This window comes from Morus notabilis, unplaced genomic scaffold, assembly GCF_000414095.1.
Source record: "Morus notabilis unplaced genomic scaffold, ASM41409v2 Scaffold448, whole genome shotgun sequence".
NCBI classification, from domain to species: domain Eukaryota; kingdom Viridiplantae; phylum Streptophyta; class Magnoliopsida; order Rosales; family Moraceae; genus Morus; species Morus notabilis.
The window spans coordinates 305,785-325,710 of NW_010367461.1; the positions used below are offsets into that span (position 1 = coordinate 305,785).

General features: G+C 35.9%; 2 protein-coding genes across 5 annotated transcripts in view; both read left to right on the top strand.

Annotated features, from left to right (window-relative positions):
- LOC21395068 (HEAT repeat-containing protein 6) overlaps positions 1–6,796 on the top strand; it is a 10,002-nt gene extending 3,206 nt beyond the window's left edge. Inside the window, exons 12-27 of the mRNA XM_024175037.1 lie at positions 1–79; positions 184–274; positions 774–871; positions 1,357–1,539; positions 2,089–2,337; positions 2,998–3,093; positions 3,189–3,283; positions 3,375–3,438; positions 3,534–3,621; positions 3,715–3,788; positions 4,178–4,444; positions 4,553–4,626; positions 5,074–5,180; positions 5,324–5,442; positions 5,965–6,042; positions 6,426–6,796. Of these exons, the coding sequence (XP_024030805.1) occupies positions 1–79; positions 184–274; positions 774–871; positions 1,357–1,539; positions 2,089–2,337; positions 2,998–3,093; positions 3,189–3,283; positions 3,375–3,438; positions 3,534–3,621; positions 3,715–3,788; positions 4,178–4,444; positions 4,553–4,626; positions 5,074–5,180; positions 5,324–5,442; positions 5,965–6,042; positions 6,426–6,635 (1,972 nt within the window). The 3' untranslated portion in view covers positions 6,636–6,796. The remainder of the gene's footprint in view (positions 80–183; positions 275–773; positions 872–1,356; positions 1,540–2,088; positions 2,338–2,997; positions 3,094–3,188; positions 3,284–3,374; positions 3,439–3,533; positions 3,622–3,714; positions 3,789–4,177; positions 4,445–4,552; positions 4,627–5,073; positions 5,181–5,323; positions 5,443–5,964; positions 6,043–6,425) is intronic.
- Positions 6,797–12,009: 5,213 nt separating this feature from the next.
- Positions 12,010–16,064, top strand: LOC21395069 (probable methyltransferase PMT18). 4 transcript variants are annotated; one of them, XM_024175035.1, is made up of 6 exons: positions 12,010–12,153; positions 13,293–14,042; positions 14,168–14,378; positions 14,612–14,909; positions 15,083–15,547; positions 15,628–16,064. In XM_024175035.1, exons 2-6 carry the CDS (start codon positions 13,362–13,364, stop codon positions 15,845–15,847), a joined length of 1,875 nt encoding a protein of 624 aa, XP_024030803.1. In that variant the 5' UTR covers positions 12,010–12,153; positions 13,293–13,361; the 3' UTR covers positions 15,848–16,064. The 4 variants fall into 4 exon arrangements, with proteins under 4 accessions (XP_024030803.1, XP_024030802.1, XP_024030801.1 ...); XM_024175034.1 differs by lacking the exon at positions 12,010–12,153 and adding an exon at positions 12,199–12,268; XM_024175033.1 differs by lacking the exon at positions 12,010–12,153 and adding an exon at positions 12,332–12,521.
- The last annotated feature ends 3,862 nt before the right edge of the window (positions 16,065–19,926 follow it).

Sequence of the window (19,926 nt, forward strand, 5' to 3'; positions counted from 1 at the left end):
GTTGCCGACTGTAGTTACATCTCTGCAACAAAGGATTGAAGTTGGTTTTCCTTTCAAAAGTGACCAAACAGGTCTGCTGGTAAGGTTCCTTTTGTACTTTTACTCTCTTTTGGATTCATATATAAGCCAACTTCATTGATCTCCTCACTGCTATGTGTGAGTAATACTTGCCGCTTTGAACAGACCGCTTCTATTAGCTGCTTGACGGTGGCTCTAACTACCTCACCATGCTCATTGCAAGTTAAAGAAATGCTTCTGAAAGAGTTGTCTGCAGGTATGCTTTATTTTCATGGCATGATGATCAGAGGTGGCCAACTAGTAATGTTTTGTATCTTTCGAAATTATTTTGTGTGCTAGAGATTCTTAGACTCAAGCATTCCTGTCTCTAGGAAAACAGGGAAAGCTCGTTAGATGATTTCATTTCTACACGAAATTTCAAACATAACCGTAAGTATAGCATGCAAATGAACTATTTTCATGTCCTCCGGATTTCAGATACTATATCCCCAACTACTTTAGGAGTCTGAATGATATTGTTCTTTTTGATATATTTTCTAGTTGATGCAAGACAAATACAGGCAATAAACTAGACTTAATTGTTGAAATAAATCTAGAAATTGAATCATTTGAAACCAGGGAAGATCTCTTGATGTCTTTCTAGGAGGTTGTATTTACATTTTCATCTTATTTTGGAAAATTTGTTTGGTTCCATTTCTTTTTTCTTTTGTTCTTTTTTTTTTTCAATTGAATATACATTTGAGGCATTCTGGCAGGTTTTCATGAGGCTGAAATGAAGTCAGGTGTTCTCTGTAGTTTATTTCAGTACTCAGAACAAGTAAGCAACTCAGCAGTATGCTTTGAGGCTCTCCAGGTATTATTATGAGAAAGCTAGAAAGTCTATTGTTTTATGTGGTTTGTGAATTTGGCACTTATGATTGCGTGATTGAAGCAATTCACACTTTAAATATATTATGTTTTTCTTGATGTTGGATATCTTGTAGCCACTTTTAAAGATGATTTGCTTGTGGCTTTGATTTACTGGCTAGTTGGTTATTTACATTGGATGGAAATAGAAGCAATGACAGGAGATCTTGATAGTTGATATAGATGATGTTAACTTTAAATATATTTACTTTAAATATATTATGTTTTTCTTGATGTTGGATATCTTGTAGCCACTTTTAAAGATGATTTGCTTGTGGCTTTGATTCACTGGCTAGTTGGTTATTTACATTGGATGGAAATAGAAGAAATGACCGGAGATCTTGATAGTTGATATAGATAATGATATTTTAAGCTTTTATTGATATCAGATTAATGCTTTTTGTAACTAAGGAAGCTGTTTGTTTCTTTCAGGCGCTTAGAGCTGTGTCCCACAATTACCCAAGCGTAATGTTTTCTTGTTGGGAACGAGTTTCCACCATGGTTCATGGATTTCTAAGTGTACCTACTGCTGAGGTAAATACAAAACCATGGAAGGGGAATGTAGGCACCACAGTGGGACTTATTGGCGAAAACGTTGTTACAGCTGCAATAAAGGTAATATTTTGGTTTCTTATTTCTAGTGGATAAATAGTTTTATTGTTTTTGTGGCTAGTTTACATTCAAAAGTGAGGCGTGAGGTGAGACTCCTTCTTTGGTGCTATCACACACCATTCTTAGATGGTAACAAGGTAAGGATAGGTGCCTTGATTCGTAAGATTCCACTCAAGTTTGGAAAAGGAAAAAAAAAAATCAAAGCTTTGACATTCATAATCAAAATCCATAAATAAAGAGCTGGACCTTGAAGTTTAAGCCTCAAGGCTAAATAATTTTGCAATTGAGACGTGGCTTAATTTCTCCTTTTAAAACAAATTCTAGTTGCCATGAATGAGGATGGTTGGCAGGTATTCAAAATTTCAGTGGAAATTTTTTGCTGAGAAGAATTTTAAAGGACATTAGGCCATTATAGTATACTCTAAAATTCGAAAAGGTGATTGTGATTGTAACTCTGATCATTTGTGATTGATACCACTTTAGAAAACTGATATGATACTCTACTCTATCCATATAATTAATTACCCTATCACGACTTGTGAAAATTATCAGGTTCTGGATGTATGTCTTCGTGCAATATCTGGATTTAAAGGAACGGAGGATCTTTTCGATGATAAATTACTGGAAACCCCTTTTACTTCTGATTATATAAGGATGAAGAAAGTTTCATCGGCCCCATTGTATGAACCAGAGATCTCAGATGATACTAAAGACGAGAAAGTAGGCGAGTCAGGAATCGAGCAGTGGTCTGAGGCACTTGAGAAGCATATGCCTTTAATTTTACGACATACTTCTGCAATGGTTGGTTAACTTTGACACTCAACTTCCATTGATGTCATTACCTATGAAATAACAAAGGAGTAGTACCCCATCTTAAAATGAAAGTATTTTTGATGCTCACTTTGGTTCTTTGCTAGCTATTCAACAATTTTGACAATCTTTTTAGCTCCATTTATTAAGAAAATTGACCGAGTGTAAACGGAAGACACTTGGCCACTTGTATCATGCTTAAAGTACTAGATACTCCGTTATTGGACTTTGCGTGCTGGATTTCCACGATGCATATTCATTGCAAGTCCGTTCACTAATTGTTCCTACTATATTTAGAGCTTTGAATGTGTCCTGTGGGCCCCACCATAGTAAAACACAAAGTTTGAAAGCCGAAAAGTATTCTTCTCTAAGAGACAAGAATAATCTCATCGAATTGCATAGAAACAATATTAATCACATTGAAAAGAAAGTATAGTTATTTTTCTGTCCTTCCCCTTGCTGCATTGTTTTGATTGTAGGGCATTTAGAGGTTTTTTGTAGTAAAAGAAGGAACAAAAAAAGCGGAAAAAGAAAAAAAAAAGAAAAGGAAAATCTGAGTTCTTACTGAATATGAAACAAGTTTAAAAGGTATATGGACTTATCAATAGCCTATAATTTCCTCTGAAACTCCTCTGTTATGTTTCCTGCAAGGTGAGGGCTGCATCAGTTACATGTTTTGCGGGTATTACTTCCTCTGTGTTCTTCTCTCTAGAGAAGGAGAAACAGGAGTTGATTCTTTCTTCTTTAGTAAGTTTTGATAATGTGTGTTTGGTTATGTAATTTGACTTTTTTTGATCTTTTCACGATAAGTTTATTCATCATAACAAATCAAAATTTTGCAGTTTTATGCGGCCAAATGCGATGAGGTCCCTTCAGTTAGGTCAGCTGCTTGTAGAGCAATTGGTGTCATTTCATGTTTTCCCCAAGTGTTTCAGAGGTGATTCTAAAGTTTTGTCACGCTTTTTTTTTTTAATCCATTTGTGCTCAAACTATTGGCGGAAAAATTGATAAAAACATAAATGGTATAGTGCAGAGATCCTTGCCAAGTTCGTCTATGCAGTGGAGATCAATACTCGTGATTCCTCAGTCTCGGTATTTCTTTCTAGTTTTATGTTCTTATATAGTAAAAGTACCTATTAATTTGTTCCTCACGGGAGCAACCTTTTGCTAAAAATTTGTTGTTTCAGGTGCGAATAACTGCTTCTTGGGCTTTGGCAAACATATGTGATTCTGTCCGTTACTGTATTGATACTATTTCCTCGGAAGGGTCTCCAGGTGGGATAATGTCAAAGGAGTTATTTATTATGTTAAGCTTACATACATATATTTTTCAAAACCATTGTTGATCTGGCTATACCTTTGGCGTAGATTATAAGAGAATGTCTCAATCAGTGGCATTACTAGCTGATTGCGCCTTACGTCTATCAAATGACGGGGACAAGGTAAATATTTGTATTGAGGTTTTTGTTTCTAATTTTTTCTTTTGTACTATTTATGCCTATTTATCTCGTATTTCTCTTAACATGTCTGTCAACATACTTGTGTAAGGTTATCCTTGGTATAACTTCCTTCAGCCTTGCTTTGGATTAAATTCATAGATGCATTTCTTGTTTTTTATTGCTCATGACGAACAGATGGATCTTAGATTGCCTTTTTCTATTGTTGTTAGCTAAAAGCATGCATATATTCCCCCTGGTTCCCTTTTCTGCTTTTACCATCTGGCTTTAGGAACTACATATGACCTCGGATGAAAAAAAAAAAAAAAATTGATTGTGATATCTAAACTCAGTACAAGTACCAATTCGAAAACTCCTCTATTCTTCACCATCAGATAAAATCAAATGCTGTGAGGGCTCTTGGAAATCTTTCAAGATTTATTAGATGTACACGTCTATCTGGTTTTCAAGACAAGATAATGGCCGAAACCATCTTATATGTGAAGTCCAACAGTCCTGAGGAGTTTCCGTCCACTAGTGACTGGAAAGGTAGTAATAGCTCTGCATCAACATCATGTTGCCCAGCCTTTTTTGTTGATCCACGTTGGCTTGAGAGAACGGTGCAGGCATTTATTTCTTGTGTTACAACTGGGAATGTTAAGGTACAATGGAATTGTCTTTCTGATTAGACATGAGTGGATAAGAACGTGTTATCATTGTAATGATTGCATTTTTTGCTCTGTGCTTAAGTAGGACATTGTGTTTTACAGGTTCAATGGAATGTTTGTCATGCATTGAGCAAACTGTTTCTAAATGAGACATTGCGACTGCAAGAAATGGACTGGTATGGGGATTCTGATTTTTGCACGGTTTCTTTAGTTTACTTTTCCTAGTCTCCGTCTATGATTCTGATTATTTATTTACATATATTGATGTATGAAGCATCATACATGACTGTTTATTTAAGAAAGATTATGTGATTACTTTCTTAATTCTAATAGATAGAAGCCTTGATCTGAACAAGTAGTTTTCTTTCCCTCCTTGGTGGAATCCTGGATTATCTGTCTAAAGTTGTAGCCAATGTTTTATATTGTCTTTTCTCCCTGTCCCATCTAGTTCCTGCTAAACATGAGGATGCCAATTCTCAGTTGGTTTTTTTTGCATGTCAGGATGAACTGTGGCTCTAAAAGATAAATAGAATAATCACGTAAATTGTGGAACATATACCCCTGAACTGTTTAGATTGGCATACTTAATAATGCAAAATAAATTATGTGTACTTTTTTTGTAGGGCTCCATCAGTGTTTGGTATTCTTTTATTGCTCTTACGTGACTCGTCTAACTTTAAGATCAGGATACAAGCTGCTGCAGCCCTGGCTGTGCCATCGTCTCTACTTGGTGAGCAGTAGGTTTAGTGCACCTTTTGTTCGCAGATTGATTTTATTAAGACCTCATTACATCTTAGTTAATACCTGCTTGTTTCGTTATAATGTGACGTTTCATTAGAAGGTAACTTCGATCTCTCTTTTGGATTATTACAGATTATGGAAATTCCTTCTCCGATGTTGTTCAGGGTTTGGTGCATTTAGTAGAGAATCTTGATAAAGACCAGATTTCAGCACCATCAAGTTTTAAATACAGGATTGCCCTTGAGAAGCAGGTCAAGAATCTGAATGGTTTACATATGAGCCGTTATGCGGTTCATATTCTTGGACTAGGCATTTATATGTGCATTGCGCAGAGTAAATAAGATAATGGAAACATAGACTATGGATCTTGCTTATGATTTAATTTAGTGAAAATTGTTTCAGTAAGATAAAGCTAGGTTGTGAGGAACAAATTTGGTTGCTGACATGTAGACTTTGGTGATGGTTTCATTATCGTATTCCAAATATCATGACAATACCCAACTTGCATACACATTGCCATATTAAGATATTTAAATTCATATCTCTTCCAATAATCACGATTGTACAAATCCCGCTATCGTAACAAAAAAAAAAAAAAAAAGATCCCTTCTCAGTTCACTTTTAGCCTTGGCATCTAACCCCATTTGGAGGTTGAGATCCAATGTGGATTGTAAAATTTTGAGAAGTTAGTTTTTAATATTTTTTTTTTCAAGTATTTGATTGACTCCGTCTCTCTGGACCACTAAATTAATCTGTTGTTGTTATTGGTTCAGATGACCTCAACTTTGTTGCACGCTCTTAGCTTGTCTTCCAGCACTCATCATGAACCTCTCAAAGATTTTTTTATAAAAGTAAGTATTTCTTAAATGGCCTGTTTGCTTCTTCTAGTTTTGGATTCATATGAAGTTAAGTTGGTCATAGGTTATGTTTTTACTTGGAAATAGCTTATGAAAGAATGTTGTGTTTAAAAATTTGTATAATTAGCTTGGTCGTTTCTTTTTAGTGACAAAGAAAGTTCCATTCATCTGTTGTGTTGACTTGAGTCCCTGAAAACTGCGTTTGCAACCATGCTGGTTAATTTTTAGAAAGCACATATCAAAGTGAAAGGTTGAATTCTCCACGTTGTGTTTGGGTGATTCTATAGTAGATTCAATGCGTTATCATATTTCTGTTGTAAACCTCGGCGAGAAACGTTCTTATTGATTCATTTTGTGTTTGTTGCGCGCCATTGTAGAAAGCCTTGTTTCTCGAGCAGTGGTTGAGGCTGCTATGCTCGTCATTCCTGGCATCAAGTTCTGAACCTTTAGTTGTGAACGAGTCCGTTAGAGACCAAAAGAGAGAGATGATACGCAAAGCAATTTGGTCGTTAACAGAATTGTTTGAAGGGCGGAGGCAGTACGCAATTGCCAAGAAATTTGACAAGTTGGAGGAGAACATTCAGTAAATTGTAGTCTATTCATTCAGGGTTTTTATTTTTATTTTCTTCAGTATATATTTTCCCATGCCATGGCCGGCCAAAATGTTTGTGCAGGCAGAGGCAAGGCAAGCATGGCTTATGAGTGTTACGTTGTTAATAATTGTCATTTGTATTTTTTGAGTTTGATAATTTTAGGACTTCTAATGCTACTGTGTCTTGCACTTCTGATCTGTGGGAGGGGTGTAATAAAACTGGATATTTATGTGTCACAGCGCACTACGTTGATGACGATTGGGTTTTACAAAAAAGAATAATTAGTTTTCGTTTATGTCCATATCCTCATAACGCAACAGCTATTTTCAGTACAATAATGGAAATTTTTGAGTTTTATGGGATAGAAGATATGTTTTAACAATTATTTTTGATAATGCGTCAGCTAATACAGCTGCAATTAATCTGTTTAAACGTAGTTTGAAATCGGCATTTGGAGGGGAAATTTTTCATCAACGGTGTGCATGTCACATAATTAATTTAGTAGTTCAGGCAGGAATTGAACATATCTCTGCTAATCTTACAAATATTAGAGAATCATTATCCTTCATATCTAGTTCTGGAGCTCGGCTCCAAGAATTCAAACAATATTGCAGAAATAGTCAGATGCGCCCAAGAAAGTTTCCAATTGACGTGAGACATAGGTAAAATTCAACATATTTAATGTTGAAGGCAGCACTCCCATATTCACAGCTTATAACGACATACGTAAACAGTAAGAATGATCAAATTTTAATTTTCGATCCTGATTGGCAGATTGCTAAGTATTTTTTTTAAATTTTTAGAAGTTTTTTACAATGCTACTGAATTACTTTCTGGAGTTTATTATCCTACTGCACATTTAGCTTTACATCAACTATTTAATATTTCAGAAACATTTTCTTATTATAGGGATACACAACTTTTTGGAAATATAGTTAAGTTAATGGAAAATAAATTTAAAAGTTATTGGTCAGGTTGTCCTATGTTATATGCATTGGCAACCATTTTAGATCCTAGGTGCGGAGTAGATGGAACTGAATCATTGATGACTGCTACCGCAGAGAATTTAAAAATAGATATGCAACTAAGTATTACTGACGCTAAGAAAATGTTAGAAAAAGTTTTTAGTTTGCATGAAGCAAAATATAGCACAGGTCAAAAAGAACAGGGAACTTCATCATCAACTACCAGTTCGGGGCCTAAAGGATCGTCGTGGAGTTTCTTGAAAAAGAAAGAGAAAACGGCAGGATCGTCCTCAACACAAGCGTCTACGGAACTAGTCAAATATTTTGAAGCAAATTTTGTAATCGATGACGACAAACGTTAAAGACTGGGAAGATGTCAGAAGACGAAAACAACAATACACAGATAATTCGATGCAAGAATATTTTTCTAACTTAGAAATAACAGAATCTTCTAGAAGCACTTAGGTTTGTAATTTACTATTCCTAGCTACTGCACTCTTTTTTCCTTCGCTAAGGTTTTAACCCGATCTCCCCACAGGTTTTACTTAGCAAGGTTTTTAACGAGTCAGTCATTTACGTGTACTCTTATTACGTCAATTCAATAAAATCACATCTTTTGGGACATTTGATATTTTTTTTAATTAAATTAAAAAAAAATAAGGGCCGGGGCCGGCCCGTGAAGAGCTTGGGCCCAGGCCCGGCCCTGGCCCTTATGGACTAGGGCCAGGGCCTGGACTGAGCCTGAGTTTTTCTTCTCAGGCCCGGCCCTGCACTGTGCAGGGTGCCTGGCACGACCCAGGCCCGTGATGGGCCTGGGGTCAAGCGTGCCGTGCCGGCCCGGCACGGCACGTTTGACACCACTATTTGAGTATAGTTTGAGTAGAGACTCTAATTTGAGTTTGTGTTTAGATGTGTACATTGAGTTATGATTTGAATTGAAAATCTATTTGAGTTTATGATTGGGTGAGTCAAAACTTAAATTTGTATTTGGATAGTATTTTAATAAAAACTCAATGGTGATGGAAAATTTTAATAGGGTATATGGGTGAGATTTTATTTGTCTCTTCGTTGTGAACGCATAGGAAAAAAAATCATCTCAATCAGAATTAAAATGAAAAAGTTATGATATTTTTAAAAATAGAAAAAATACTGTTCATTAATTTGAGTTTAAGTTTAGAAACTTGAGTTGAAAGGGGAACTTGAATTTAGACCCCGTTCATTTCACCGATTTAAGTTTAAAATTTGAGTTTTGTTATTTTTTTATTACAGTAAAAAATTTTCACATAAAATCACATTTTAATTCGAATTAAAAATTCAAATCAGCGAATTAAACGGGTCTTTTAGATTTTAGTTCTAAATTTACGTTAAAATTTAAGTTCAAACTCAAATTTTATAAAAAAATATAAACTTAAATAAAATTATAATTTAAATTTAATTTTTTTTTTTTAAGTTATGTGTACATAAACAAGCCCAATATAATTATAAGGATAATCTTGAGAACATGATGTCACGTGACCATGACCAAATACTAATGTTGATCAACTCTTTATTTTCAAGCTGAGAAAAACAGAGAGAAAAAGCGACGTGCGTCGTTTGACTCACTAAACAAAGGGAGAAACTTGTTTTTTTTCCCTTAAAAAAAGAAGAAAAGGAAGAAGGAAGAAGCAAAGGCCACGTGGACCAGTACCATTACCAACTTTAACACCCCTTTTCTAATATCATTTGTGTTTTTGTCTCGTCTTGTGTTTGCTATGGTTCTCTTGTCCTGTACAAAGTCTAAATTCTTCTTCTGTATATCTAGCGAGTAGCAACTACCTATTTGATTTTGAATTGAATGGAAGTTTGCTCCTTCTAACATTCATATCTACATATGTGTTGTGTTTTTCCATCACTGTAGATATAGAATATAGAGATCTCTGTTTTTCCATCTAATCTATAAAATTACTTAATTCCACTGGCCAAGACACAAGGACTAAAAATAAATTACTACAAAAAAGTATTATAAATAAATAGAGGAGAAATTTATGGTAGGGGATGTGCTTTCTCTCTACCTACAATTCAGTGGATGATTGTGGTCAAACTTCTTGTGGGGCTCATGGTTATACAACCAAAGTCTAAAAACAAAGCACCTTATTCCGCTCTCTTCATTTTTTTTCTTTTCTAGAATTCGTTTTAAAATGATTTTATTTTTTGTATAAAAATAAAAATGAAAACGTTTTCAATCTCAGATAGAAATTATTTTTAAAAATGCGTTTAATAATTTTATCAAGATATTATTTTCAGTATAAAAAATTCATTAATGTCTCCCTCTCTCTTTCTCCACTCGAGAGAAGAGAAAACGGAAACAAAAAATGAAAAATGACTTTTAGTCATTTTTTATTTCTCTCATATTTTATACTAAATTAAAAAATTGTTTTTATTTTTATTTTTTTATCTTTAATTGTGCCAAACACCGTTTCTTTCTCCCGTTTTAATTTTTTTTCTCAAAAAACGTGAAAAATAAAAACAAAAATAACTTCAATCACAGCCGATATTTGTCTCTCTTAATGGGTTAGAACTCAAAACATTGAAAAACTTTTTTTTTTCGTTTATTTTTTCTCTGAAAGATTCAAGGCATGTGTTAGCCCATCAACTATGAAAAATTTCATGTTGTCTTCTTTTCCCTAAAAGATCCACCGCAGGTGTTGCCCATCATCTATGAAACAATCAGCCTGAAATCTCCAGTTACCCAACTCCATTGCCAACAAAAAAAAAAAAAAAAAAAAAATCATTTTTAATCAAGTCCTAATATTCAAAATTTGGAATCTGGGTTAACTTGAAATGATTTTTAATCAAGTCCTAATATTCAAAGTTAGAATCCTGGTTAACTTGAAATCGTAAACAAATTAGATAAAAATATCTAAAAAAAAATGATAAGAAAAAATGAACAAGTAAATCAATGACGAATCGAGTCATAATATTTAAAATCTAGAATATTGGTTAACTTAAAATCGTAATAAACTAGCAAAATGGCCGATGTGTTTAACTAAAAACTTTGTTATTCCTCGTCTACTCTCTTATCATCTCAACATTTAAAATAACCAGTTTTGACATATCAGAAACATGAGCTCTTCACCAAATTTAGATTTAAATAATCAATAGTTCTTGACACTGGAGAACGCCGGTAAAATCTTCCTTACGCGGTCATGTTTCTTGCAGATCTGGATCTTCAATGGTTCTCGATGACGAAGGACGCCGACGAAATCTTCTTCACGCGGTCATGATTCTTGTGGATCTTAATCATCAATGGTTCTTGACGCTGAAGAATGCCAGCGAAATCTCAGTTACGTGGTCATGATTCTTGTCAGTGTGGCAATCAGCTACCAGCTGCTCGCCATGGGCTCGATCACATCAAATCTAATGTGTGAAGTTTGCATTTCTGTTACAATCGTCATCACCATCATATCTCTCTCTCCGTGTTCCAATCACTGACCAACTGCCTCCGAACAACAAGATCTAGCCTTGACGTCGATGCTCTAAGAGCTCCGCTCGCCATGGGCTCGATCACATCAAATCTAATGCGTGAAATTTGCATTTCCGTTACGATCTTTATCACCATCAGATCTCTCTCTCCGTGTTCCGATCTCCTGTCATCATAGTTAAAGAAAACTAGTGGTCCTTCATTTTTTGGGGCAGGAAATTAACTAGAAGTTTTTTTTTTTTTTTTTTTTTTTTTTTTTTAGGGGGATGACATTGAAGCTTTGTACAATAATAACACCAATGAAGAGAAACCGGAAATTTGGCTTCAATCCTTCGGGGGTTGGAGCAATTTAAAGCTCTAATATTTGCCATAAACCCTCCATCCCACACAAAATCTTATTAAAAAAGACGGTAAATAGCAGTTTTGGGTATGTGGTTGTGTTTTGGATTAGGAAACCTAGAAAGAGGCCGAAGAGCAAAATGCAAACAATGAGGAGGAAAAAACATTTTTTAGCCAATCAGAAACTAACACGTGATTTCTAACTGATTAAATTTGGTTAACAGCAAAAAAAAGGTGGTGGAAACTCTTAACTGATTAACAAACTCATGACGAAAGCAATGGCGAGAAGTTGCATTGTTTGTAATTGTATGCCCAATAATCTTAGAAGACAAAGGAAAGGGGGTTTGGTTTGGTTTGGTCGTAATCTCAACATCATTAGAGATGGAGAGTGAATTGAGGCTGGTGGGTCCCTGCCCCACTTCATGACCGAATCCAAAACAACTTTCGGCTCAGATCCTCCTCTAATGCCGGATTTCTCTCTCTCTCCCTCTCTCCCCACCATTCAACTAAACAGATTTTACCCTTCTTCTTCTCCCTTTCCCTCTGTCTTTTTACCCTTTCTCTTCCCCAGTTTTCCTACTCTTCCCTCGTTTTTGTCTTTATTTATTGTTACAGTGCATGTGCATGCCTTCTTTTTGAAAAAATAAAAAAAAAGAAAAAGAAAAACTCAGATGCCAAGGAATACTTCTGCTTTATATAATATATTATTTTTTTAATTGCTACAGTCCTGAGAATTACTTACTTGCAGGTTTGCTTTCTTCTCTTTTCTTATCTTCTTCTTCTTTTACAGTGGGAGCCTCTTCGTCTAGTACACCAAACATACGTATAATACTTGGGTTTCTCTTTTCCTGGCTTTAATAAAAGTAAGCTTTTGCATATACATATACGACACAAAAAGAGAGAGAAAACAAATACAGTGCAGACAGGAAAAAAAAAAAAGAAAAAGAAAAGAAATGGAAAGGACAAGATAAGGAAAACATAAAAAAATGTAGACATGTTTCAGTTTTTGAGAGACGAGACGAGAGGAGCTGAAGCTTCGTTTTTTTTTTCCCTTTCTTCTGAACCAAAAAAAAAAAAAAAAAATTAATGAACTTGGTATTCTGCTGCCGAGAACTGGTATGTTTTGTGGCTGTATCATGAATATTCTACTTGTTTCTCAATTTCTTTTTTTTGTTGTTGTTGTTGTTGTTGTTGTTTTAGGTGATTTACAACATTTCTGAGTCTGACATCGACCTTTTTGACCAATTCGATGCCACTTGTCTTCACTATCATTATTTTTTTTTTTAAAATATTTTGTCTTTCTGTGTTCTCGTTTGAATTACTTACATGTGTTGAAGCTTGATCTCTTCTTTTTCTCTTCTTTTTTTTTTTGGTTTTTAAAAAAAAAAAAAAAAAAGTGGGATCTTGGATTGCCTTCCATTATTTACTCGTCTTCCTGGTAAGAGGTAACTCTATTTAATCAACCCGTAGTGCCAATCTTCCATCTATTTTTTTCCTTTATATTTCATCAGAGTTGTTGGAATGTTTACGATTCGGTTAATTAAAAGATCCTTACTTTCTAATTCAGCCAAAAAAAAAAAAAAAAACAAAAAACAAAACTTGCTTGTGGGCATTTTCAGTTGTTCCTCTCCCAAGTTTATCTTTTTTTCTTGTTTTCGCAAGTTTATCTTTTTTTTTCCCCCTGTTTTCTCAAGTTCTTCTTGTAAATCCCTTCTTAGTTCCCCTCTGTGATTTCTGTTTATTTGTAGGACAAGCACTAAAGATGCGTGTAATATCTGTTTTTGCTACGATATTATGACACATGTTGTTATGTATTAGACTAGGTTCTTTTTTCAGTCGTGGGGTCACTGATATGATTCTTTTTGTTCTGTTATGTTGATTGTTTAGGAAGCAAAAGTGAGGTTGTGGTGTTGATTTGAAAGCGAAAGAGTAGTGTCAAGTGTGAAAGTAAGTAGGATGGCCCGGGATTACAACAATGGATCGCCAAAGCATCACCATCTCGAGTCAAGGAGGAAGCGGCTCACTTGGATTTTAGGAGTTAGTGGGCTTTGCATTTTGTCTTACGTTTTGGGATCCTGGCAGAATAACAAGTCTCCAACACCTCCATCACAGACTTACAATAGGATTGGTTGTGATGAGGCTGATAGCCGTGTCGGATCATCATCATCATCATCCTCGGCCAAATTGGACTTCGAAAGCCATCATACCGTCAACATCAGCCAATCGGAGGGAATCAGAAAGTTGCCGCCTTGCGACATGTCGCTGAGCGAGTACACGCCCTGCCAACACCCTCCGAGGGGGAGGAAGTTCGACCGCAACATGCTCATGTACAGAGAGCGGCATTGCCCTGCCAAGGAGGAACTCCTGCTTTGCCTCATACCTGCTCCCCCAAAGTACAAAACACCTTTCAAGTGGCCTCAGAGCAGAGATTTTGCTTGGTACGACAACATTCCTCACAAAGAGCTCAGCATTGAAAAGGCTATTCAGAATTGGATTCAAGTGGAGGGCGACAGGTTCAGATTCCCCGGGGGAGGCACCATGTTCCCTCGCGGCGCAGACGCCTATATCGACGACATTAATGAGCTCATCCCCCTTACGACCGGAGCTATCCGAACCGCCATTGACACGGGCTGTGGTGTAAGTGATATTATTGTTTCTTACCTTGGCTATTTATTTATTTAATTTTTTTTTGTGGGTATAAAAAGAATAGAATTGCTAATGTGTTTGCCCTTGTTGACCATGTCCTGGCTGTTGTGGGTAAGGTAGCGAGTTGGGGAGCTTATTTGTTGAAGAGGAACATTCTAACAATGTCATTTGCACCAAGAGACACCCACGAAGCACAAGTCCAGTTTGCATTGGAAAGAGGAGTTCCTGCAATGATTGGCATCATGGCTTCCCAGAGGATTCCTTACCCAGCGAGGGCTTTCGATATGGCTCACTGTTCCCGCTGCTTGATACCTTGGTCTCAGTATGGTATAACCTCTCCAACAATTATCTGTCCTTTTTTTTTTTGGCTGCCTGAAGAGCCATCGGATTGTGATTCAAGCAAACGATATTATTATTTATTGATCTACATGTGTCTCAACAAAAGAGAAGTGTCGCATGGGCAAAAAGTAGAAGAACTGGATCATACTTTGTTATGTGAGGGGTTTAATGAGGTAGTAGTTATTGATAAACAACACTGACTTTTCGAGTTTTTTTCGCAGATGGTCTTTATCTTATTGAGGTGGACAGAGTTCTAAGGCCAGGTGGTTATTGGATTCTTTCCGGACCCCCAATCCACTGGAAAAAGTACTGGAGAGGGTGGGAAAGAACCCAGAAAGACCTTAAACAAGAGCAAGATGCCATTGAGGATGTTGCTAAGCGGCTTTGCTGGAACAAAGTGGTTGAGAAAGACGACCTTTCAATCTGGCAAAAGCCCATCAACCACCTTGAGTGCGTCAAGAGTAGGAAGATTTACAAAACCCCGCACATATGCAAGTCCGACAACCCTGATGCCGCTTGGTACACGCTCCTAACTCCTACTTCTACCTCTGCCTCTACTCTAGTTGTCGGCAAAAACAAAATACAATTGAAAGTATTCCCTGTTAGCCAAGTTACATAGTGATTCTGTTCGTTTCTAATTGGTGTGCTCGATTTTATTATTTATTTTTTAATATAATTAATTAAAAAAAAAGGTACAAAGATATGGAAACTTGCACCACCCCACTGCCAGAGGTAAGCAGTCCTGATGAAGTGGCGGGTGGGGAGCTGGAGAAGTGGCCGGAGCGTGCATTTTCCATTCCTCCTAGAATCACCAGTGGTTCAATACCAGGCGTGACTCCTGAGAAATTCCGGGAGGACGATCAAGTGTGGAAAGAGAGACTGACACATTACAAGCGGATTATACCTCTGCAACAAGGAAGGTACAGGAACATCATGGACATGAATGCTCATCTCGGAGGATTTGCAGCGGCATTGTCAAAGTATCCGGTGTGGGTTATGAATGTGGTGCCTGCGAATTCGGATCAGGATACCCTTGGTGTGATCTACGAGCGTGGTTTTATCGGGACGTACCAGGACTGGTGCGAGGCATTCTCTACGTATCCAAGAACCTATGACCTCATTCATGCTGGTGGGGTTTTCAGTATATACCAGGACAGGTAAGATGAGTATTAACTAGCTAGTTGTAATATCTGGTGTTTAATGAAGGAATGAATGACTCGTGATATCTGACGTGCAGGTGCGACATCACACACATTCTGGTGGAGATGGACAGAATTCTGAGGCCAGAAGGGACGGTTATATTCAGGGATACAGTAGAGATTCTGGTGAAGATACAGAGCATTGCAAAGGAGATGAGATGGAAGAGCCAAATAATGGACCATGAGAGTGGGCCCTTTAATCAAGAGAAAATTCTTGTTGCAGTCAAAACCTACTGGGCTGCTCACAAACAGCACTAGAGCCGAGACTGCCGCAAATTACAATTGGTGCAATTTGTATATTAGTATTGTTTCCTTTTCACAAAGGTCAGTTTTGTCCAATGCGAATGTGGAATGGTTTTTCCTGCTACGTTCGTTTTTGTCATCGGATCAGATTGTTGCCGGTAATTAATACTACTGGCTATGGCTCATCTAATTTTCGAAGGGGATATATATTGAACAGTATTACGGGTGGTCATCGAATTTCTCTGTTGTTATTATTCTTTTTTTTTTTTTTACTCAACATGATCTGTCCTTTATTTATTTATTTTTTGTTCAATTTTGTTCTTGTCTCACCAAGTAGTAGAAATCACATGATCATGATTGCGCGATGACTATGCATCACTTAAATTTCTCTGATAGCCATTTTATGTGCAAAATTTTATGAAAATTCATTAAAAATTATAGTGATTTAGAGAACTTCCAGAACTTTGAAATAATACGTGACAGTTCATAGAGAAAATGTTGTCAAATTCTTAGATGAATACTCTTCTTGAAGAAGTTAGCAAAACAAGAACAACAACAAAATTTAACGTGATTCGATCCAATTTGAATCTACATCTACGCCATATTTTTATCCCTCAATCTTAGAATTGATCAACCGTTGATTTTTATCTTTTAAATGACAAATTTAACCTTTCGGGATTATAGAAGATCTTGCACATAAAAGATAAATAAATTTTGTTTAATTTTATCCGATACTTGCTCTTTTATTTTTCTATGTTTTTTGACTTTTTTCTGCTCTAGCTATTAACTAAATAGTTATCTAATTTAGAAAATGTCTTTCACACTAGTTAAAGTGTTATAGACTTAAAAAGAAAAAGGGATGGGAAGATCATTGTTTAGTCAAAAGGAATTTGTTGAGGTTTCCTTTGTTTTGTTTGTCTTTTTCCTTTCTTTCTTCCTCTTTTTTTTTTTTTTTTTTTTGGTTCGGTTCCAATGGTTGAAACATTAATAATATCAAGAAAATGGCAGATCTGCGAGCGGCTGACGAGTTCAACTTTTTCGATGTTTCTCGAGTCTCTCTCTCTCGCTTGACTTATTGATAGATTCTTTATACGTCCTAACTTGGAAATTTCTTAGCTTATGTCATCTGAAATCTTTGACCATAGAAGAATCATTTTGGTAAACTGAATGGATGTCTTTTCTTTTCTTTTCTTTTTTTTTTTAATGACCAATAACTTGGTTAAGAAGAAGAAGGTAATTTTCAATTTTAAATTTTGTCAGTTCAATTTTAGCCTCAAAAGGCAAGTGATTTCAGTATTCAGATTCAGATAAATTTGTTCTATTATTGCCTGTTAAAATGTAGCTTTTAAATTTAAAGGAGAATCCATGTCCACTGCTTGGCATGAAAATGCAGGTTTAATAGTTTAATTTTTCCTAAACTACTATTATTTTGATTTATTAACACTTCTCACTCTTCACTTGGTGAATGAATCCTTTGATCTTAAATAGCTTGTAGCTTACGTGGAAGAAGATAACAACTTTGTAGGAAATGTTTGTTGTTATATGCTCGCTTTTGTCATCAGATGTTTGCTGGAAATAAGTAGTACTGACGATCTAAGGGGCTATATATTTGACAGTGTTACGGGTTGTCACTAAAGCACGAAACGTCCATAATACCCCTCTTTGGAGAGTTTACCAAAAGAGAGAAATGTAAGAACGAGGGCGATAGTGGAAATTAAAGAACCTGCTGTCAAATCGCACAAAGTATTTGAAATATTATTCAGTGACTCATCATTTTCTTCTGCCAAACAAAGACGAAAAACTTTCTTCTGACCACCTCTCTCTCTCTCTCCCTTTTTTCCTTATTATTAACTGAGACGTTTTCGTGCATGATGGACAATATCATGGTAAGTGAAATATTAGGTCCACTTGATGTCACTATTTATTCTCTAGTTGCCATATGTTCTACTCAAGAAAAATAAAGCCTGATTGTGAACCTTTTTTCTCAATTTTATTACAACTCTGTATTTTTGAATATTAAAAATTTTACATTGTACTATTTTCTACTTTCCTATTTGTATCATTTTTTAAAGGTTAGAGCTATAGCTTTGTACACAGACGATTTTTCTTCTCTGTCTGTTTTGTCAAAATTTTGTTAAGTTGGAATCACAAAATTCTCTCCTCATTCATGGAATGGAATATTCAACTTGGTATGTTTTTAAGACCAAAATAAATAATAGTTAAAATAACTTTTTATTTATTTAGTATCCTGTAAATTTCATTATTCTTTGAAGACTCAGTTTATCATTTAGCAAAACTTTAGCATAGGGTGTAAGGTTTAGGGTTTGGGGTTTGAGGTTGGGCATTAAGGGGGTTCGGCGGTTTTAGGGTTAGGGTAGGGGGTTTGGAGGTGGAGGTGTCGGGGTCGGGGTTCGTGGCTCAGGGTTCGGGGTTTGGGGTTTGGAGGACGGGTACACTGCGTTGCACTGTGCGGCGGAGTCGGGTCATGGGGATGTGATCGAGTTGTTGGTTAAGAAAGGTGCTGAGGTGGAAGCGAGGACAAAGAAGGGCGTGACTGCGATGCAAATAGCCGAGTCGTTGCATTATGTTGGAATAGCGAGGAGACTTGTTCATGGTGGGGCATCTAGAGATGATAATGTTAACAATCCAAGTGTTGTTTCAGCTGGTTATAACACTACTAGTTCACTTGGATTTGGAGACAAAAATTCTAAGGTGGATCATTTTATGGAGGGAGAAAAGGGAGGATTATTGAAGAAGAAGAAGAAGAGGATTCGCGGGTTTAGGGTTTAGGTAGATTGCTTTGCGGTAGCTTTGGCTGTGGTCAATGCACTACTTTTAAAGCTGAATCCCTTGATTTACTGGCTACCCATATATGTGGAACAACTTGTATAATAATCCACATATGTTCATCCGAAATCTATATACACACACATATTTATATGTTATTATACTTGAGAAATTAATTCAACGTCATTTTGCGCGTGAATTAATAGATCGAGCTCCCTTCACGTACTCTAATAGCTAGTTAGGTCTTGTTTGACAATATTTACAATTAATTACGCACATAAGAGAATTAAGTGTTTTTTTTTTTTCATATCTTGTACCATTACACACTGTGTCTCTTGTCACGTTAACTAGAAAAAAAAAAAAATTCGTTATGTTTATATCATTACGTGGTGACAATATTAAACCACTACAAATACTTAATTAGCATTGGGTACGCATGGTATTCATGAATGCTGGCTATGAAAGGGTGTTACAGAACTAAAGACTACCCAAAATACAATTATCCAAACCTAATTGAAAACGATAATATGAACAAATATCTAAGTATTCTATTCACGCATATATTAGGTATTTAAAGCTATATCAGAGAAGAATCAAAAAATATATTATAGAATAGTTGACATTTTATCACCCTTAACGTGATACGCCCTTATAGCATGCTTCGTGTGCAAAATTAACAAGAAGCCCAATCTATTTAATAAACATTATTCCCAAGTATGTCGTGTGGAAGAGCTTGATATCGATCAAGATCCACATTGTCAGCAATATGGATCTTATAATATAAATTTATTGATCTGTGGTCTTGGATTCTTCTTGTGGTTGAAAGAAAAAAAAATGCTTTAGATAAATCAATTATATAATCCCACTCAGCACACAAAATAGGAGATAGAAAAGGAACGAATCAAACACAAAAACTGAATACTCGCTAAGTTCTAGGCACTCAAATCTGCCAAGAACATATTAGTTTCAGCCTATGGAGAACAAACCTTTTAACTCCAAACAATTTGCTCTTATGCATATGAACAATTAGTGACCTCAATGTTGTCCATTTCAGAGGATTATGAAGTAGAACTTGGAAACCGAAAGGCATTTTCATCAAGACTCGAGAAAAAGGAAGACAAGATCTAAGCATATCCCCACACGGACCTAAGCAAGCCAAAATTGTGCTCTTGAATGCCGAATGTGTTAGGAAATTATATTTCCTAATAATTATTATGGGCCACATATTATAACAATTATATTAAACTATTTAATTAATTGGGCTAATTAAGTGATCTAACAGGGTATGGGCTGAATGGGTGGATACC